General features: G+C 43.5%; 1 protein-coding gene across 4 annotated transcripts in view; it reads right to left on the bottom strand.

Annotated features, from left to right (window-relative positions):
• Positions 1 to 22376, bottom strand: part of LOC146813470 (uncharacterized) — a 66266-nt gene extending 43890 nt beyond the window's left edge. The window contains exons 1-3 of one of the 4 annotated variants that reach the window (XM_085620242.1): positions 21799 to 22369; positions 9089 to 9248; positions 2556 to 2659 (exon numbers count right to left, since the gene is read on the bottom strand). In XM_085620242.1, coding sequence (XP_085476368.1) covers positions 2556 to 2598 — 43 coding nt within the window. In that variant the 5' untranslated portion in view covers positions 2599 to 2659; positions 9089 to 9248; positions 21799 to 22369. Of the gene's footprint in view, positions 1 to 2555; positions 2660 to 9088; positions 9249 to 21798 lie in introns of all 4 variants that reach the window. The other 3 variants (XM_085620240.1, XM_085620241.1, XM_085620239.1) reach the window with 3 other exon arrangements.
• Between the last annotated feature and the right edge of the window lie 582 nt (positions 22377 to 22958).

Below are 22958 nucleotides of genomic sequence, written 5' to 3'. Positions count from 1 at the left end.
GTTGTCTTGCGTTGACTCATCTCTTTCATAATTATGACCGGCTCACCTTCGCCAATTGCCAACGGGACTATAACTTGGGAAATTCCGAATTATACCACTACTCCCAGTTAATGCATTGGGCCCTCACGCCGCATATTTGCGCGGCAGCCACCCGGCCCCTCACCCGATTCGAATCCTTCCTTACCAGGACCTCAGTAATGAAGGGAGCGATCTCCTTCATTTACAAATTTCTTCTCACCACTTCAGTTTCCCCGAGGCCACGTTACATGTCCATGTGGGAGGATATCCTACGCCATCCCATTTCAGATACTGAATGGGGACATCTATGGATGGACATTACACGATTCAATCATTCCTCTGACCTACGGGAAGCACATCTAAAGACCATGATGGACTGGTACCTCCACCCCTCTAGGCTCAAGCAGATTTTCCCTAACGCTTCCGATAGATGCTGGAAAGGGTGTGGGTTACTGGGAGATTTTAAACACATCTGGTGGGAGTGCCCGACTATTCGGCCCTTCTGGGAGGAAATACTCGCCCACATTAAGGATATGCTGGGGTACCCTATTCCAACCACCATAGGGGGGGGGGGTCCTCCTGGACCTTCGGGATCCGGTACTAGAACACCAAACTCGAGCAGACAAAACAATCATGTGGCTCTGTATAGGCGAAAGTTACCTTGGCGGCAGCCTGGAAAAGGAGGGAAGCCCCAGTGATTTCCCTGTGGCATGCTAGGTTGTGGAAACATCTTAGTTTGGATCGAATGTCTGTTGGCTTTCGAGATGATTTTAAGAATTTTGAATTCAAATGGGGTCCCCTGGTGGCCTTCCTTTCACGCGGTCAGCCGTCTGCTGTATGCCCTTCGTCTATTAGAGCTCTTCATCTTTTTCAACTATAAGCTATCTTACACAATTGTAGTCAGCCTTGATTTTACATACCGCCGTCACCATTGTCGGGGGTGGGGGTGGGGGGGAGGCAGGGATTGTTTTGCTTTTTTCTCGTTCTGATTGTTGTTTTCGATTCCCCCTGGTTGGGGACTGTTACTGCACAAATGTGGACTGGTCAAGTGCCGCTCTCTGAGGAGGGATTGAATGTTTTCGCCTTGGCGAAAGACCGATAGCATGCTAGCTGCTGCACTGATCCTTCTTAACAGTTATTAATGGTTTCGCTCACACCCCGTCATCATAAGGAACTGTAACCTCTTTTTAGCTGCTCAGTGATGATGGGATTGGGTTGTTAGGAATCCTTAACAGTCATTGTCATTTTACAGCTTCATTGCCGCTGGCGACCTCCTGCGAGAGGTGACTTGTTGGTTCTGTGGTATGATGTATGCTATATACAAAAATTTAATAAAATATGTTTGGGAAAAAATTTACTGTTTTATTAACAAAAATATAAAAATAATTTATTTGATCACATTTAATTATATATTTTTACACTTAAATATTAAATTTTATATTTACAAAGTAATTTTGCCTTTCATTATACTTAACATCCATTTAAATTAATTATTCATGGAAAGTATTATTGTAACAAAATTTAGACATTTTACAATATTAATTTGCATTCCATTAAAATAATTAACATTAAAATATAAATTCTCTACCTTGTTGTGGTACCATGTGGTTCTTCCCTGAGCCCTACCGTGCTTAACATGGTTGTAACTCTTTTAACTAAATTAATTTGGTTATTGAACGGGTCTTTTGTGTGTTATGCTAATGACACACAGCCTATACGAAGGCTGGAAGGGAATAAGGAATGTGCACGCAGCAATTTCTACTGCAGTGTCAGAACCAATGTCAAATGGTTGTAACTGGACACTGAAAGGATAGGTAGTGTTAATCTCCCCTCCCCCCGCCCCCAAAAATCGGGCCCTCTTTATGGTGGTCGAACACTTTGGGCCGCTGCCCAAGTTCCACCAGAACTGAAAGGAATCTTGGGGTTCCCTTTCAAGATGAGCTCTCCTTCACGGCCAGTGGCGAGGGTAGGCCAAGTCCGTTTGACAGCAGAGGTTCCTTACATATAGGGACTCCATGGATCTTGGTTTACAGGATGCAATTTTTGTGTGTGTCTGTGGATGCAGAAGCAGATGTCAGAACAGGGGTTTTTGCATGGTTTTCTGCTTCTAGGTCCCACTGGTACAGAAATTACATTCATCCTACATCTAGTAAGTAATCTGCGCTGGTCAAACAGAGGCAGCAATAAGTGCGGTTACAGGAAAGCCAGTCATGTTACAGTAGCAATAAACCACGGCATATCAAGTACAGTAAGCAGCAGCATTAATGGCCTCTCTGGTCAAGTGGCATGTTTATGATCAAGGGGGAAGCAGTGGACATTTGGTGAGTCAATCACTCAAAGTGCTTGCACGGTTTCTGAACTCAGAATGGGACAATCACTGTCCATCTCCAGAAGTCGAACACCAACGAAAGAGGAGTAGCTTTGCTAAAGTTAGAAGTTGCCCCGCGAAAGCTGGCCCAAGAGTAACTTTACAGAGCTTGGAGGGGGTCACTGAATGCCAAATCTCTGCACCTGAACAGCAAATATTTGCACCATACCTTGGCGGTGAACAATGTTGCTTTCTCCTCCGTCACAACTCATCTTTGGTTGGTTTTTGTGTTCAAAATACCATCAAAATCGAGAAATGAAATGGCAACTGGACCTGATGAAAATGTAAAGTGTGAAGTATGAAAATGGTGTTAATAAACATTCAACTGACATTTGTTCTTACAGAACAACTTAATATTGTGGATTAAAATAACGTGAAAGTGAGTGTGTGATTGTGTAAAAGTGCCTGCGTATACATGTCCTTTTTACTCATAAAAAGGATATTGCACATACTGAAACACATTAGCACATCCCTTCCAGAATAATGTACTCTGGAAGCCAACGTAAACGTTCTTAATAGAGACAGAGTCTCCACTTCCTTTGGGCAGGGCCGGTCTCACGTAGGAACTGCCTTTCTATATTGTGTATTTCAAGGCAATGACAGTACACAATCAACTCATGTTCACACTATTTTTTATTTTACACTTAAAGTATATCATATTTTACTACACCTACTTAAACGCCTGGTTTAGAAAAGGTTACGCGTTACCCTCCATCAGTGTGAGTAGGCACCCTACACTTACAGGCTGTGTTAGATCTGATAACTGATGGCCTGGGATGCACAGGGGCTGACACAGATGACCTGCAACCCTTTCTCTACTGGACACAAACAATTCATTTAAGCATATTTAACATTCATGTCACCCAACACATGTTTGAGGGGGATTACACAATTTGAAAAGCAAAAGAGCAGTGTGATTTTTGAAATATGTATCCATTTATAATTTTATGATATACTCTGACCCCCATATGGTGTGAGTATGGTTCACATTCAACAGAGAAATGAGTGACTGGGGTCCAGAAAATCAAATACAGCAACAAACAAACGAGAAATTAAAAAACAACGAACATGTTGTCATGCAAGAGGAGATGAGTGAGGCTGGATGGAAAGGAGGAGCATGCAAAATACAGCTAGTGGACGGAACTGAGGGAGGGGGGTCCACAATTAGTAACTATGCCAGAGAAAGATTCTGTCGCAGCCGAGTGAGGTTTGAATCTTTTAGATTCCAGACAAAGAACTTCCCAATGATTGGACCAAGACAAAGGTAAGCGGTGGCTTTGCATATGTTGCTCCATGGTGAACCAATTCTTGCAGGTGTGCCTTGAGAGACGGTATAAAAGTAATATAAACCAGGTGCCTTCTCAAGCATTGACATTACAGACACCAGGTCCAATTCACAAACAAATGAGTAAATCTATGCCTGTAGGGTTACAAAGTTGTTTGGTGTCGCGTTACTGATTTTCGGAATTCACAAACGATTTCCAGGTTACGCAGCGGACTATACCCCTGGAAAACGTGTGAATTCCCATTTGCTTGACATGCTGATATATTTCCATATGCACAACAGTAAAAGGTTTGCCTTCCCGCGCAAAATATTGTTTTCCTATTTTTTTAAAGCATGGCCTTTGTGGCAGGTGTAACTATCTCACCAGACTATTGTTTTTCCAAAACAATTTTAGTTGATATGAATTCAAAGAAGGGCTTGAAGTTCCGGGCGTCATTCATTAGCCTGTCGTCACATTTTACTTCTACCCACCACAGTATGAGGACATGTGTCCGCCCAGTTTTGCCCCTTTTTCTCAGAGTGACTGCACAAAGCCTATGCACATTGTTCACATGGAATTTAAAAAAAAAGTTCCTTTGTCTTCTGTGACAAAGATGATTCGCAGTGAGCTATTTTCTACATTTTTATATTAACTTTAAATACTTATTATTTATTTTGCCGGCACCTTAGGTTCACACTTAGATGGTGATTTATTTGCCATCTTCATTTTAGGTCTGATTTCACTGCACAGATATCATCAGTCCTTAGAATTTCAACCAAAAAATGAGCTTTTAGAAGTACCATAGAGAGGAGCGTGGCCTCCACCCATTTGTTGTTTTACGTGGTCCACATTTGATTGGGCAGACTTGTGCATCCACTGACAGAGCGATTGTATTGCACACATTACCATAGCTGCCAATGTTTCAGATTGCCATGTGTGACATTTTCAAAATTTCAGTGAAATTATGAATGACGTTTTAACGACTATGAGTGACAATAAGTTACGAGCAAAAATAAAAGCATTAGACATGAGGGTAACATAGGGGCACGGAAGGCAGCTAGGAATGAATCAAATTTTAGCAGCCATAGCAAGTTACCAACATCAGACACACTTACTTATTTCGGCGGCCAGCAAGCGAGCCTGAGCCAGTGCGGCAATTGGCAGGCCGCGTAGCCGCATTGACTCCGTGGACCACAATTGTGGCTCAGCCGGGCCCCTTACCTCTCAGCTGCACTTGGACACTGCTTCAGACCCTGGCTGGGGTTGGGTCCTCTGGTGGCGGCCACATTCACAACGAGCTGTGGGGAGCCGTCTGTGACGGTGGCGGGTCGAGGATCGCCAGGGTCGTGATAGCTGCGTAAGTGGAGACATGTGCTGCCATTTGCCCACCAGCTGCACTGTTCTGAAGCAGCCAAACTTTTAAAAACTTCCGCCGTGGCCCGCCTGCACCAGGAGCGGAAAGACCCACCTATGAATCATGTGACTCAGAAGTCTGTGTTGCCCTTGCCCTCTGACGTCAGGGATTGGCATTGCTTATGCCGCGCCAGTGTCGGGTGCAGAGAGTGTTACACTCTGGAGGGTGAGCTCTAGCAGCTGAGCAGGAGCCTCCAAGCCTGCGCGGAGCAGCACGCACTACGTGCTGCCACTGCTACTACAGTATGGTGCTTTATAGCAGCCTTCGGCGCGTGACAGTTGAGGCGCTATAATGCGCGACGCTGCATTTCCGTGCTGTGATGCGGACCACCACACTGAAATGCATTACTCTAACGCCTAATGTGTGATACTTGGCAGGGCTGCATTACCATGGCAGGCACAGGTTGTGTGTTGACCCAACAAGTGTTTTTCTGCTCATCTTTAAATTACACTAATGGCTCCAGCATGTGGTAGCGGTCTTACGTGCAGGTTCCTTCAATTAAGTGCCTGTAATTAATATTATCAGACCCAAAGTGTTTACCATTTAATAGGTGTGATCTGGTTTGCGGTCTGCTGAGGTCAGGCTGGTGAAGGGAGAGAGGTGACAGGAAGTATGAGCAGAGGAGAGAGTGGAAATAATGTGCAAAAGAAACCATTGATGGACGATACTGGAAGTTGAAGATTTCAGAATGATGTGGGGAGATTAATCCTTGAGGTCCCTGGCTTCCTGGAGAGATTTAGTAAGGTTCATTAGAAGTCAAAAGCTTAAGAACCACTGGTATGGCTATTTCAGACCTGCAGTGAATGGACTATACCAAAGTTCGCCAAATTGTCCAGTAATCTATGACTGATATCTTCATGTATTCCATGTTTGTTTGGCGAGGTTTGGTTTTTGGGCAGTATGGTGATGGCGATCGCCAACCCCCATTGCAGATATGAATGAAAGAGATACGTTGCAAGTTCATGTGCTCACACTAAACGATCTATTCCCCTTCTACTCCTGCCTGCAGGGCATAGAAAATGTGATTGTTCCTCTCGCCAGCATTCTGCCTCACAGCTCTTTTATTTCCTAATAAACAGTCTACATTATGACCCCCTGCTAATCAACCTCCGGTGAGTTGGAATGCAGCATCTCCCAGGGCTTTCACATCTTGTCCTGATCGCTCACTAAAATTGGAATGCTAATATTGCAGCAGTTCCTTGCCTTAAAGATGTGGTTGCTACAATTTAGATTTTTCCATTTGAGTCAGAGACACTGAAGTACAGGGCCCTAGACCTTTAAGGAGATGGACAGAGTCCCACACCGTTTAGTGTCCATCTCAGAGAAAGAACTGATCTTTAAGAGTACATTTACCCACACAAGTACAAAAAAATACAGCTACATGCCTAACCACTCATTTTTTCAGAACACACATTATTGAGTAACACAGTAGTTGAAGTTGTGGGTAGAGGTGGGCGGAATTTGCGTAGTGGCACTACGCAAACCTCCGCGAAACCCAGATATTTTGGTTTCACTTTGTAAAAGTGGGTATGTATTTGCGCTTTTCTCTTTTGGTCGAGTCTAAAGTCAGCGCGAATATGCTGCTCTGCAAGACTTGTTGTAGTGGAGTATGGAATAGAAGCCCCGCCCACATTTGTCATTGGCGTGTGTCATTGTCCTTCGGAAATGCTGGCTTCCGATTCGTAAATAGGCTTGTTAGTCCCTCCTTAATTCGGCCTGGTCTTCATTTGTAACCTCCTATGGCAACTGGCCCTTTTACTTCGGTTGTTAACACGGTACATGTTATTTAGTATCTAAGCACTATTTTCTATATTGAGTTTCTCTTACTGCAGGCACAACATACTTAGCTTACATTCAGCTCACCATGCGCGCTCTCTCGTTTCAAGCAGTCAGGACAATGGTGGCCACTTCTTTAAATGCAAGACCTATTGCATCACAAATATATGTATTTTTTTGTATTAACATTAAATATACAGGCAGAGCCAACTCCAAGACTCCACCTATGCCCCCTTACCACTGCCCAGGTATGGCAACCAGTGCAGCCCGAGCCGTAGGAGCTGCAGCACCAGCACTACGGATCGCCATGGCATGGTGCAAACCTAGTTTAAAAACAGACATTATCCCGGGAACTTTAGGGCAGGGCTACGATTGTTGTGTACTTAACGGAAACCCGCCTCGTTTTCCTGCTGCTAGTGAGTGGAGAAGTGCGAGAGAGGCGTGTGCAATGAGATAAGAAACTGATGCTGGTATGACCGACTGCTCTGCATTGAGGCAGTGGGGTACAGCTGGTTGTGAGGCAGATTCGAACAAACTCTGTTGGTGCTTGGCCGACTCCACAACCATCTCCCCAGTCGCTGCTAGCCCATCCCAACTTCCCTCGCATCGCTGGTTGGCCCATCCCTCCCACAGAACTCCAGCAAACTAAATGAATAGTTAATCTTGGTGTCTCTGCAGACATGTCTGCTTCTTTACATTTTTCTCCTTTCTCTCATTTTATTTAACACCCTGTTTTTTTCTGGATAAACACTGACAACATTCTGGGGATTGTAGGACAGGGCTACATGTGATCTGTAGTAACAGGAACCCGCCTCCTTGTCCCGCAGCTTGTTTTATCCAACTGGAAGTACATATGGCTTGCTGAGATCTTCCGGTCTAACTGCTTGTTGCTAATACATTTTTTAGCCCTCGTAGCTTGTAAACCCTATGGCAGGACCTGCTTTAAACCATTTTCGAAGGCTTTACAATGTCCTGCACAAGGCTCTGTTTACTGCGGGGCCTCACTGTGAGGATGGGAAGGGGACGGGGTAAGCAGCAGTGTATCTGGTCATGGATATTACTCCAAGGTGCTGGTGCTCAGCTCCTAATGGGGGGCAGCAATGAAATACTGTAGCCAGATACTGAGCCCCAGAGGCCCTTTCTATGCTAACTGCCCCGCCACCCTCTCTGGTTGTCTTGAGATCACCAGGGTTAAAACGGCCCACAGGTGGAGGTTCAAAGCAAAATAATTAACTTTTGCAGACTGGGAAGCGTTAGTAAATCTACATAATAACAACCACGCCAATTCAAACTCTCTGCAAGGTCTATTTAAAGATAAGTTTGCCTCTTGCTAGTAATCACCTTATACAAAAAAATTGCCCCAGCTGCTTTTCTGTGATTTTTCTTATTTTATTACATATCTTGCTAATTACAAAGCGGACTCAGATTCTTATTCTATTCTTGGCGATTTCAACTTTCATGTGGAATCTACTATTAGCTCTGACACGAATAGATTCCTAGATGTTATGGCAGCTTTCGGTCTACATCAGTTAGTGTCCGTACCCACACACGAAGGAGGCTACACTCTTGACGGGCTGTTCTCTAATCACCCAGATATCATCTATCGTAGGGCTGATGCGCTTCCTTCGACTGACCACAAAGCAGTATTCTTTGAGGTCAGGGCCAGGCTTGCTGGTACGGGTGCCTCTCATAAACCTGTTAAAGTCACGTTTCGGCGGTGGACTAGGATCACCAGCACTGACCTAGCGGCCACCCTTGACCACCCCTCTCCTATTCTACACACAGATAATGATGTGGCAGTAGCACAGTTCAATGATTGGATCATGGTAGCGGTTAATCGTGTTGCCCCCGTACAGACAGCCACACTCAACAGGCGCCCGGCCGGTGCCCCGTGGTATTGCCCTGAACTCAAACAACTAAAAGTTCAATGCAGACGGTTTGAGCGCCTGTGGAGACGGGATTACACCAGGGTCAGTAAAGACCTTTATAACATCGCCCTTAATAAATATAAAGAGGCCATTCTTCTAGCAAAGACAACTTACTTTACGGGGAAAATTCTGGCCGCAGGCAATTCTGCAAAATAACTTTTTAAATCTGTGTCCCTCCTGGCCAAACCTCAGCAGGGCAGCTTGTTCCACCCTGACCAGGGATTTTGTACCCAGCTGGCTATTTTCTTCTACGACAAAGTCCAGACAATATATTATGACCTGTCCAACCTCTCAACCCCAGTGTCTGTTCAAGGTATACCTCAACCTTCTTGGCCTCCTGAGACTGTGTTGGTGGGCCGCGCGCCTCCGTGGAATCTCACTGTTCGGATGTTCTCCTGTGAAGCAGCGTTCCTTCGCGACTCAGGCAGGCTGGTGGTTGCCGCAGGCTGAGGTGAAAGGGACGCTGCGATGTCTATGTGCTTGAAGAGAATAAACGTATTTATAACGTTTTCTGCCTTTGTCTCATTGAGTTGAAAAACAGAACAAATAGTCCAAGCCAAGACTAACTAAACCTTATACTTTTCCAACTCCTAAAATGAAATGAAACATGAGAGGAGGGTTTTATAGATTACCTTTTTAGTCAATGATAATGATTTTAATTTATTTCACATTTCAAAACAATTTAGCGCTGCAACATTACTTCATTGCGCATTCATCTTTTGTACAAAACAATATATTACATTACATTTAATACATCAACATAATACTCATAATCCCCTAAATGAATAAAACAAACACACATACACTCTTCAGACATTCATGGCCAATATACTCCTGCATACACAAAACTACACATACACTATAAACTCGGTCCTAGTAGCACCCTTTCTTTTCTGATAGATTAACTACCAATCAGTTTGTACAACAAAATCGTTCTGTCTTATTTGTTGAAACAATAAAGTTCCAGTGTTATTTGTGAAACAAAAAATCTCTCAGGACGGTGCAAAAACAAGGACCGAACTGGTCGACGCGTTTCGAACCACTATCTTTTGGGTTCTCCTCAGGACCAACCAATTTCTGCAATAAAAAATAATGAATCTGTTTTAGGTATTGAACTACAACTCAGAATTTCCACAAGAACCGCCAAAGACTCACTTCACCCACCTTCAAATAGTGCCTCCACAATGGAGTTCTAGCTGCCTGAAATATATCCGACTCGTCCCAAATGATGAGGAACCTAAACAAAAAACCGTTTGCATTATCGTTTCTAGCTCATTTTGGACAAACAAAAAACTGTTGCACACAATGGGGTACTTGTGGAACAAGTACCCCATTGTGTGCAACAGTTTTTTGTTTGTCCAGTGTTGTGTGTACAGCCTTTTTTCAAAATGAGCTAGAAACGATAATGCAAACGGTTTTTTGTTTAGTCGGATATATTTCAGGCAGCTAGAACTTGTTCTGTTTTTCAAGTTAATTGGGCTCAGTTCAGCTGAGTTTTGTTGAGCCAAAACCCGGTGTTGATTTTTTGCTTGAGGAGCGGGCAGAAGCCCGCGAGGTTGTTTTGAGTGGCATAATAAGCCACGATCCTTCAGAGATCTTTGTTGTGAACTGTTGTGTAGTTGGAGTTGCATTGGTTAGTATTGTTAACACATTGTTTAATGTTTAGTTTGTGTTTTGTTTAATGTTTAGTTTGTGTTTGTTTGTCTAAGTCTTTGTCATTCCCCATCCTAGTCTGTTATGGCAGAAAAAGATGCCTTCGCCTATAGCGAAGAACACATTCAGAATTTAATACGAGCACCGCCGGTCTTTGCATCGGCCACCTTGAGTGTCACAGCAAAAACACAGAATGAGTCTGACAAATTAACGAGATTACGAAAAAAACAAATACGCACGGACCTTCACGGGCACTTTTTATTACAACACCTAAAGGAAGGCACAATTCCATCGGGACTTCAGATACGTAACATTCCGGTGGTGTTTATTGACGATCCAATCTATAAGAAAGGATATAGCTGCATAGAGACGAAATGTAGCCGGGACCTCATGGTCCTTACGGTGGAGACAGCACATCGACTATCGTTGATACAACTACAAGAGATCGCCGACTTGGAAACTGAAATCAAAAACAACCCTAATCTAACTGACGCAAAAGCCCTATTAGAAAAGGTTGAAAAAGAAATTTTGGAGTTTAAAGACTACACGGTAATCCAAAAAAGTAACAAATTTGAGCTGGACAAAAAGAATTTTTCGTTGGAGTCCACTTACCCTTACTTGAACAAAGATTTTTATATCACCAACGATTCAAGAAATTACCTACAAAACTATCGAGGAAGGTCACGGAAAAGATTCATTAATTTTTCGGAATCATCATCATCATCATCGAGTGAGGCTACTGATACCAACACTAGGGCCAATCAGAATCCAAGGATAAATCAACAAAATCAGGACCCGCAATCATCTAACCAGGAGGTACGTTTTTTAGGCCGAGGCCAACGACAAGGCAGAGGACGGTTGCGATACTCCCAACCATGGGAAATGAGGACACGCCGTCAATATTACAGGAGCTAGTTTCATCGCCAATTTTTAACCTGTCTGATAAAATTCTTACAGAGGCAGAAATTTCTATTTTGCAGAAAGGACTCCGTTTTGTTCCTTCTAGATCAACAGACTTTGTAAAAATGAAGCTCGAAACCATGGAGTTTTGTCGTAAAATCCGGTTGAAAACGTTTTTTTCAGACACAACTGAAGCAGTTACGCCTGAAATAACTGGACTAAAAAGAAAATCAACCTTCTGTCCAATAGGCCCCAAGGTCCCCAAAGAAATTACCACCTTCGAGAGAACCATCTTATCTGGAATCCAGGCAATGGAAAGTAAAAGAAGCTTTGTCAAGTTTAACTTAGCTAAACAGGAGAAAGATGCCCTGATTGACCTGCAAAATGATCGATCAATAGTGGTGAAACAGGCGGACAAAGGTGGGGCGATTGTCCTATGGGACGTGAACAAATACAAGAAGGAAGTATTGCGCCAGTTAGGAGGATGTGACATGTTATCGTAAAATCAAAAAAGATCCAACAAAGGAATTACAAGATCAACTTTTCCATATTATTGAAGAAGGTTTTTCACAAGGTTTTGTTGGCCCTAAAGAACGCCTCTTTCTAAAGAACATGAACCCGAGGATACCAGTCTTTTATGCCTTGCCGAAACTGCATAAAAATGAACTTGACCCCCCAGGACGGCCCATAGTGTCCGGTTGCGAGTCACTTATGGAGCCAGTGGCCCAATATATTGATTTTTTCCTCAAACCATTTATCAAGGAAGTCCCGGCCCATTTGAAAGATACTACTGCCTTTCTCAATAGAATAGCTTCCGTGCAGTTTGACAAAACTAAACAACTGATGGTTTCATTGGATGTGGTGTCACTTTACACCCAGATTCCTCAAGATCAAGCTTTGGAGGCTTTAGAGTGGTTTTTAGGTCAAAGAGAGCGACCAGTCCAAGTACCTACGGAATTTCTTTTGACATTAGCAAAGTTTGCATTATCTAAAAATTACTTTTCATTTGATTCGCAGTTCTTTTACCAAACAAGAGGCGTGGCGATGGGATGTCCTTTTGCCCCGGAGCTAGCGGTGTTATTTATGGGGCTTTATGAAAACAATTTCATATATAACAACAACCCATTTTGTGCCAACATTTCCAGCTACATGCGATATATCGACGATGTTTTCCTAATTTGGACTGGCACACAGGAAACACTGGATGAGTTTGTTAGCTGGCTCAACGAAAGATCTAATGACATCAAATTCAGTAGTGTATCATCAAACGAATGGATCACATTTCTGGACGTGAAAGTGGTGGCTTTAGATGGTCAGCTAGAAACCACACTTTTCAGGAAGCAGACGGACAGGAACAAGGCATTACATTTTACCAGCAACCACCCTCGCAGTCTGAGACAAAATTTACCTTATGGCCAGTTCCTGCGGATTCGTAGGAACTGCACAAAAAAAGAGGAATACTTCATGCACGCCAATAAATTAAGAGATCGCCTTCTGGAGAGGGGATACCCCAAGAAACTACTCAAACACTCTTTGAAGAGAGCTTGGTGGACACCAAGAGAAACATTGCTGGAGCAAAGAACTAGGAACAAGAGCAGTAGACCAGTTTGTGTAACGACATTCTGCCCTAATACCCACCAACTCCGTAAACTCATCCTAGCCAACTGGCATTTGATTAAGGACCTCCATGAAGAATTTTCTACCCCTCCTATGTTTGCATATCAGAAGGAGAAAAGTGTAGCCAACTATATAGTCCGGGCGGCTTTGCCGAAACTAGAACATCGGACTTTAAGAAGCATGTTGACTTTGCCGCCAATTGTTGGACACCACAAATGTGGAACGTGCACATGCTGTGAGCAAACCATAGAAGGTGAGGTCTTCACATTAAATACTATCCACTGGAAACACAATACGTTTACCAATTGTAAAACGAAGAATGTTGTCTATGCAGTAACTTGTCCTTGCCCTAAGCTGTATATTGGGAAGACAACCCAGGAGGTCAGACAACGTATCACCCAGCATAAGTCGAGGATCAGACGACGAGTGGAAAATGCCCCACTAGTCAGCCACTGGGCTACAATGACACACAGTGAGTTGGATTTGAAATGGACAGTGTTGTCCAAGATTGAAAGAGACCCACGTGGGGGCGATTTGGAAGGCCAGTTAAGCCAACGCGAGGCACTACTCATTATGAAATTCAACACGGCTATCAACGGCCTGAATGAAGTAGCGGAGATATTCAGACCATTGGTCTAAACAGCGAGTAATACTATACAGAGGTTCACACTGCTGTTCCTTTCGGATCTGTTTCATCAAATGTAATAGGCAATGCTCGGTTTGCCTTGTCCCGCAAATCAAGTGTCATTTAAAAAGTTTTGTGACAGTGCCAGCTGTCGTTGTGCATCCCCCACCTCTTGTCGAGGGACGAACAACATAAATTAAATCCCACAGGAGCCACCCAACTTCTGGTCCTCATGGAATTGCTTCCAATGTGTAACGCGTGATTGACATAGCGTCCAAAAAAACCCCATACCTTCGTTAGCTGTTGCACACACTTTATTCCAACATAGCAATTAGTATTTGCCAAGAAAACCTTGGCACTTTTCCAACATTTGAATCAGTAATTGTTCTTAATATACCCAGTCTTTTATTTGTCATATCAAACTACATTTCCCAGCAGTCACCCGGTTTCTGTTGGTAAACACGCGATTTCAACACAGTGCTGAGAAAGCACCGTGAACTCTCTAGGTTTTCTAAACATATTAAATATTAACAAGCAATTGCTATGAAGACTTTTCTAAACTGTTGTACCAGCACCTTTCTTAAATATATTCTATTCCGAAGTCGCAAAGGAAAACTACATCTCCCAGTAATCATCCGGTTTTCCGGTATTAGGGATTGGTTAAACGTCACCATTTCCCACAATGCCAAACGAGCTTTACCAATGGTTTGACACGGACATCGAGCTACGAGAGAAGAATCCCGGTGAGTTTTCTGACGGCTAAGGATAGTAAAGTAAGGGCTATGATTACTAAGTAAAATGCAGCACAGAGGGCGGAGCAGTCTTCTTGACGACTTATACCGCCTTTGTGTTTTCAGGATCCGGCACGGGTACCCTACGTGAGACGAACGAGCGAACTCACTTAGGTAAGCCTTCCTTTGCCCCAAGGATATGTCGAGAATCAGCCTATCCACGGGATAGGACTCTCACAAGTAATTGATCAATGTTTACTTTTGGTTCTAGTACTGAAACAGTAAACAAGTTGTTCAGCCGGAAAAGAGGGCATCATCCCCTAATCCGGTAAGTGGAACAAGTACCCCATTGTGTGCAACAGTTTTTTGTTTGTCCAGTGTTGTGTGTACAGCCTTTTTTCAAAATGAGCTAGAAACGATAATGCAAACGGTTTTTTGTTTAGGTTCCTCATCATTTGGGACGAGTCGGATATATTTCAGGCAGCTAGAACTCCATTGTGGAGGCACTATTTGAAGGTGGGTGAAGTGAGTCTTTGGCGGTTCTTGTGGAAATTCTGAGTTGTAGTTCAATACCTAAAACAGATTCATTATTTTTTATTGCAGAAATTGGTTGGTCCTGAGGAGAACCCAAAAGATAGTGGTTCGAAACGCGTCGACCAGTTCGGTCCTTGTTTTTGCACCGTCCTGAGAGATTTTTTGTTTCACAAATAACACTGGAACTTTATTGTTTCAACAAATAAGACAGAACGATTTTGTTGTACAAACTGATTGGTAGTTAATCTATCAGAAAAGAAAGGGTGCTACTAGGACCGAGTTTATAGTGTATGTGTAGTTTTGTGTATGCAGGAGTATATTGGCCATGAATGTCTGAAGAGTGTATGTGTGTTTGTTTTATTCATTTAGGGGATTATGAGTATTATGTTGATGTATTAAATGTAATGTAATATATTGTTTTGTACAAAAGATGAATGCGCAATGAAGTAATGTTGCAGCGCTAAATTGTTTTGAAATGTGAAATAAATTAAAATCATTATCATTGACTAAAAAGGTAATCTATAAAACCCTCCTCTCATGTTTCATTTCATTTTAGGAGTTGGAAAAGTATAAGGTTTAGTTAGTCTTGGCTTGGACTATTTGTTCTGTTTTTCAAGTTAATTGGGCTCAGTTCAGCTGAGTTTTGTTGAGCCAAAACCCGGTGTTGATTTTTCGTCTCATTGAGGTCACAACATATAGCATGAGCAGCAGCAGGTACATCGCACGAGGACACAGTGCTGCTTTTAACAACAAGTGCTGGGGCTACTTACAGCACCCACTCAGCGTGCAAGACCCGCTGAAGGGAGATAAGAACAGTTCCGCTTCAACGGGCCCTCGTGGTGCAGAAAGAGAAACCCAAATGAAGCCCCTACCCTACTGTTGTGTTTTTCTAGTGTTGTGTCCCTGCGCGGACACCTTAGCAATCTCACTTGTTTTGTACCAGCTGGGATTCTGTACCAGCTGTGATGTCATCAGCTGTCATCTGTCCGTTAATAGCTGATCACGTTGCCGTGAAGACGTCTTCTCTACTCCGGTTCACTCGGAGCCTGTGTTGGTGAATCTCTGAATAAAGTACTCCATATTTCAAAGTATTCTTGCGTTTGAGTACATAACAAAGTGGCAACGAGCGCCAACACAGAACCCACGATTGAAGCACAAAGGAAATAAATAATTAAAGAACATTTCTGAAGTAAAAACCTCATGAGGAAGACGTGAAACAAATAATAAAGGAAAATAAGGACTTATCGGACGTTGACAAGAAATTGTAGGTCAGTCTATTAACTTGATGGTAATAGTTACTACCCTCACGAAAGAACCTAATTTATCTGCTGTACTGCATTGGAAAATTATACGTCTGCGTGTGTTAACTAAGAAAGCTATTGCGGAAAAGCCAAAGAATTGGACTTAGCATGTTTCTGGTATCCACACGCAGGAATAATTTCAAGCGCATTTCGTCATTCGATTTCCGATCGTTTAACTTCACGTCAGGAAAGAAAACTGTCGAAGGGAGTCAGTATGCGATAAAAGCACAGCCTACAGCATCGTGAGTGAATTTGCGAACAAAAATCCATAATTGGAAGCAACTTGCGGTAAAAAGTTCAAGCAACGGAATCTAACCATTTCAACATTCAGCTGGAGCACACGTCAGCATTACAAGTGAGCTGACGTAGACGACGTGTGCGAACGTCGAGCGGCCATCTTGAAAGAATTGAGCGAGCCGTTGTAGTTTACGTGCACATCACATCGGTGCCATTACAGCAATCAAAAGAGCGTGGATTGAAGTAACAAGAGTCTGAGCCGACCGAGCTTCTCAACGACGAAGATTCGAACTCCAGGAACATTAAGACGCAAGTAAAGAAAAACGATTTAAGAAATTAGACGCAAGCAAAGATAATTTAACAGGGACAGAAAGGAACTTATAGTGCACTTTTACATACAGTGAAATAAATATATACTGCTTGGCCTGAATAATTTGTGCAGTGCTACAAAGACTTAAAAATTCAAGAATTTTAACTCATACGGCAGGCTGGAATGATAAAGAAAACTATACAGAAGACTTAAAGAAAAGTACTCGCCATCATTTCTCAGTTATACCTATAAAAAAAGTGAGAAATACTTTCTGCGCCATCCGAGCTAAGTATATTCCATAAATACAGTTCATCCTTGCCATACCTTAACTTTTCACACTCTACGTTCAAACTTTTGCCATCCTAATTCACCACACAATGGCATCAGGCTGTATTTGGAACTGGTCTCCACCAGAAACGTTCTTACGAGGAGGTGGCGAACCAACTCTTAAATGGGAAGAATGGCGTGAATATTTTTTGAATTATATTTCAACACTGGAGAAGGAAAATGAGGTAAAACCTGAAAAGAAATTAATGCACTGTTTAGGCGCAGGTGGCATAAAAGTTCATAACTCTAATAACAAAAAGGTAAGAGCTGAGAATGAAGGTGACATTTTTGAAAATGCTATTGATGACTTGAACAGTTATTATAAACCAACAGTTTGTGTTGGTGTTGACCGCTACAAATGTTTTCACCGGAAGCAAGGTAAAGACGAATCTATAGATGACTATGTCTCAGCTTTAAAAAATCTTGCAATTAATTGTCGTTTTGGTGCACTCCACGACAAATTCATTAGAGATCAGGTTGTGATGCAAGGTTCAAATGAAAATATACAAGACAACCTATGGGCAAAAGAAGACTACCCGCTGCAAAACATCATTGATATAGCGCGCAAAGCGGAATTAACAGGACGCTGCGCGAAGGCAGTTCTTACTGAAAATATAGAAAAGAAAGTCTGTGAAAATGTAAGCAGAGTATGTGATCAAAAAGTAAAGACAAAACAAAACTGGAATAAAAGTAGATTCAAACAGCAAAATAAAAAGTATGAGACAAAGAACTGGGGACGTTGCTACAGATGCGGGAGCGCGTCTCATTTGGCAAACGATTTAAAATGTCCAGCACGCGAAGTAACATGTTCAAATTGTGGAGTAAGAGGCCATTTATTCAAAGCGTGCAACAAAAGAAAACCGAGACAAGTGAAAATAGTGGATGAATCTGATGAGTACAAACAAGACTTCTCAGATGAAGACGACTTAAATAGGTTTGTTCTCAATATTCATGATGAACCAGTTGAAATACCTGCGAACATGAACCTATCTAAAACAAAAACAAGCATTGGCATAACCAATAGGTCTCACCTTTGGGACCTTATAAGTGTTTAGCCATGCAACAGTTGCATAACTAAATACTTATAAGGTCCCAAAAGCGAGACCTATTGGCTATGCAAAGCGGCCCTGCGGCCCCGAAAGTGAAAGTGATCGCGATCAAACATCAAAGCGGCCCTGCGGCCGCGAAAGTAATCGCGGTAAAAGTGGCGCGCGCGCCCGCGCACATGCACTGTAGCTCTAGGCTGGCCTGGTAGCACTTTTTGGAGCCCTCTCAATAAGTCTCGCCAGACCAGCGCATGCGCTGGGTCAGGCGAGACCTAAAAACAGTATGCAACATGACCATAGGAGGAATTCAGATAAGTATAGTGGCGGACTCCGGCTCGCCCGATACCATCGTTAATGAAAGAGTATGGTCTGAGAAGTTCATGGAGAAAATCGGAGAACAACTAAAAAAACCTGACATAGTAATAAAATCTTTCACTGGGGAAAAGATTGATGTATGTGTCTACAGAAAACTCAATTTTGCATACAAAGGCAGAGAATCCCTAGGAAAACTGTATGTGTCTAAGGTTGGCCCATCTGTTCTGGGTTGAATGGACCAAGGGAACCTGGGTATAATCTTAGATCCGAGGAAAATGGATCCGATATTGAGTGTAACAGAACATAGAGATTACGCACAGCGTTTACTTGAGGAATTTCCGCGCGTTTTAAGAAGAAAAGTTGGTGCCTTGAAGGGGTACCAACATAAAATCAAGCTCAAGCCAATCACAACCCCCGTTGTACATAAGGTGAGAAACATTCCTTTCGCTGTAAAAAAAAAAAAAGATGTCAAGGATCAGCTTGACATACTCCTTAAAGGGGGTATAATTGAAAAGGTAGAGGCATCAGAGTGGGTCGCACCATTAGTCGTCGCAAAACGGTCTGATGGGAAATTGAGACTCTGTGTGGACCTACGCGACTTGAATAAAAACATTGTTGTAGAGCAGTACCCACTTCCCAAAATCAATGAAATGCTGGCCACGACTAAAGGTATTGGGTAGTTCTCCACAATCGATTTAAAGTCGGCTTATCATCAGGTGCCACTCCATTGGGAAAGCCAAAAACTTACACCGTTCATAACACCTTTTGGGTGTTTCAGGTTTACACGTGTCCCATTTGGTCTCGTATCAGCGGCGGCAATGTTTCAGAGACTGATGCATAACATCTTCGATGGTGTGCCTGACATTTTAATTTTCCAGGACGACATCCTTGTCATGGGTAGGACAAGGGTGGAACATGACAAAAGGGTGAAACAAGTCCTTGGAATCCTGAGTGAGAAAGGGTTAACAGCTGAACATCTTAAATGCAAATTTGCAAGTAACTCAGTCAACGACCTGGGTCATCAAATAACAGGAGATGGTATAAGTCCTAAAAAAAGAACTTATGACAGCAATAAAGGATTCACCAGTTCCCACCAACAAAGATGAACTACGATCCTTTTTGGGAATGGAGGAGTTTTACGCAAGGTTTATAAAAAAAAATTACCACAAAACGTACGAACTGAGACAACTTCTGAAGATGAAGAATACATTTGTGTGGACAGATGACTGTGATAGGACTTTCAGAAACATCACAAAGGACATGTGCACCGCACTACCACTACAAGGATTTGACACATCCCTAAAAAAAATTCATCACAACAGATGCGAGTAACAAGGGGTTAGGTTACTCACCCAAAAAGACCCCAAAGGTGTAGAGTATACCACAGCCTTCGCTTCACGCTCTCTCTCACCATCCGAAGAAAAATGTTCTGTCATTGAGCGTAAAGCTCTTGCATGCGTATGGGCATTGGAACATTTCAGACATTTTGTATGGGGCAGGAAGGTCACTTTGTGTACTGATCACAAACCGCTACCAAAAGTTTTTACCACCAAGGGATTGTATACAGCCTCCCCGAGATTAGCAAGGCTATCCGTACGCTTGTTCGACTTCATGTATGACATAGAATATGTTCCAGGTATAAAAAACGTGGTTGCAGACTTTTTAAGCAGGATGCCCGCAGGTAAAGCAAGTGAGGAAGGGTGCATAGAATCAGAAGAGAATGCGATTGCCTTTGTACTACAACAAAATTGCGGTATTTCTAAGGAAGAATGGTTTATAGAACAGGAAAATGACACTACTATTAGGCAAGTCATACAGTTGTTGAAGGATGGTTGGGCCAGCAAGAATAAACATGATTAACAATTTAAAGCCTATTGGGAGGTAAGAAATGAATTGTCATTCGAAGATTGTTTCCTCCTCAGAAGTGGAAAATTTGTAGCTCCTCACAGTATAAGAAATAAAATAATTAAACTGTGTCACGAAGGACATTTGGGAATAGTAAAAACCAAATGCAGAGTTAAGAACATGTATTGGTGGCCAGGAATCAACGTAGAAATTGAAAGGACAGTAAGGGAGTGTGCTCTCTGCATGAAATCTGACAAAGCACAAGTAACTCTTAGGCTGCCCCTCAGACCCATTCCCAGTCCCAGTATGCCTTGGGAGAGAATCGGAATTGGTGTAATGGGTCCGGTATCGGATGGAGAAGAAAAGTGGTATGTAATCGTTATAATTGATCACTTCACCAAATGACCCAGAGTAAAATTCACAAAAAATCCTGAAGCCTTAAACATTGTAAAATTCATGGATGACGTTTTCAGTCTTGAAGGGTTGCCCAAGCAAATTGTGAGTGATAACGGGACGCAATTCACTTCTGATATTTTCAAAGATGATGTCCAGAAGTATAACATTGATCACAAAACGATGTCTGTCTACCACCCAGCCGGTACTGGAGCTGTTGAAAGATTTAACAGGGTAGTAAAAGGAATGATTCAGATTGCCTATAGCAAAAAACTAAATTGGAGACATGAGACACTTAAAACTGTATGGGCATATAGGATAACCCCTTGCGAGACAACAGGTCACAGCCCTTTTGAACTAATGCGGGGGAGAACTCCATTATCTAAGGACAATGTGGGCTGGATCAAGGCTGCAAAGAGAGTAGACTGGTCGACTCAACATGTACAGAAGAAACTTCATGAATCCCAGTCTAGAGTCAAGGAATACTATGATAAAAAACATGGAAGTAAACCAGTAGTCCTCAAAGAAGGTGACATTATCAAAGTAAAGAAGAGTGGTCACAGTGCTAAAGGCCAGGATAAGTTTACACCTCCATTGCTGGTGCGTGAAGCTTATTGCAATTCCGCACTCATTAGTGATGGAAGAGTGTGGCATTTCTCCAACCTGTCATTATTTAGACATCCTAGGAATGACACCAACACCACCACATCCAAGGAACCATCCAGCAGTACCACACAGGGTCGATGGGACAAACCCAAGCAACCTTGTGCATTGGATTAGGTCTCTGATTATGAACTTCCCACGGAACCTACACCCACGAGCAGCCAGAGTATGTGCACTCCTTCAGGACGGTTTGATGAGCCATCCACTCAGGCTACCAAAAGAAAGAGTCAGACGGAAGCTGCCCACTCCACCGGTACAGGACAATATACAACCAAAAACTACTAGAAGGGTTGGTAGGCTTCTTGGCCCACCTGCAAAGTTTAAAGACTACATTTGTGAGTAGTCTCCTCCCCTTCTTGCTGCCCCCCTCACCCCCCACCTTCTTTACCTTCCTCTTCTCCCTCCATTCCCTTTGGGGGGGGGGGGGGGGGGAGATGTCTTGTGTTTTCTAGTGTTGTGGTTGGCGAATCTCTGAATAAAGTGCTCCATATTTCAAAGTATTCTTGCGTTTGAGTACATAACACCCACTTACCCTTCGCTTGGCTCTGGCTGGCGCAGAGCTCCGCTGCCCCGAGGCACTGATGCTGCTGAACGGGCTGGGTCAGGCCCGAGCACACGAGGCGTCCTCACTCGGTCAGGCGCGCCGGTGGGGGTCGCGGTGCAGGTGAAAAGAAGGGGGGGGTTTAAGTCCCAAATAATACGCGGTAAAAAAGGTGCGGGAAAGCGTTGACGCCTCGGGATCTGACCAAGACAGGGTCACAGGAACTAATAGGCAGGTCCGAGGTCACTGCACGACCCACACAGGAAGGACTTTGCAGCACGTCCGGCCCTGCAGGTGTTCATGAGGGCTGCACACACCTGCACCCGGAAGGGGCGTGGCACCTCGAGGCTGCGCCCAATGCTCGCTACCATCCCAGCTTCCGGGCAAACTATCGCCCAGTCGTGCGAGACCGAGGCCACTCTGGCATCCCTGAGTAAACGCGGCAGCGGAGCAGCGACAAGGACCGCCGGGCTGGAGCAAAATCCATTCGGGAATGGAATGCAGCACCGAAGCACGGGATCAACAACAGCATCAACCTGCCTTCCGTCATCGCTACAACTACTTCCGGCACACTGTTGGACTTCCGGCAGAACCGAGTGCGCACGTGCAGAGAAGAGACACTGCTCTGTAGCCTGTACTGCATTCAGGAAGGGAAGCTCGAGCAGACACTGAGAAGAATGAGCATGCGCAGAGGAGAGATACTGCTCGGTAGAACTGCTCCAATTTTTGTATTTATTTTTTTGGTGCATATTTATATAGCGCGAACTCGACCCGAAGGTATTGGAGCGCTTTACATGAGCACCGGTTAGTTACACATTCAGGCAATTGAGATTAAGTGATTTGCCCAGAATCACAGGATGTGGACGCTACCCCGAGGCTCGAACCCTGGTTTCCAACACCAAAGTCGGCAATCTAGCCGATGGACCACATCCTCTCCCCAAATGTGGGGTCCAGCAGCAGGGGTCTATCGCCGGCTGGCATCGGACTGGGCAGGAACTGAGCCTATACTTAACCTGTGAGCCGTTTCGGACAAATGCAGGAAGAAAGTCAGACATTCTAGCTGAAAAGCATTATTCTATGTCAGGCCCGGAGGCGCCGATTATTCTTCTCATTTTCTTTGCTTTATTACAGCAGCCAATAAACAACTATCT

Source organism: Triturus cristatus, chromosome 7, assembly GCF_964204655.1.
Source record: "Triturus cristatus chromosome 7, aTriCri1.1, whole genome shotgun sequence".
NCBI classification, from domain to species: domain Eukaryota; kingdom Metazoa; phylum Chordata; class Amphibia; order Caudata; family Salamandridae; genus Triturus; species Triturus cristatus.
The sequence above is the reverse complement of the archived record's forward strand: the minus strand, read 5'-3'. Positions and strand labels throughout refer to the sequence as shown.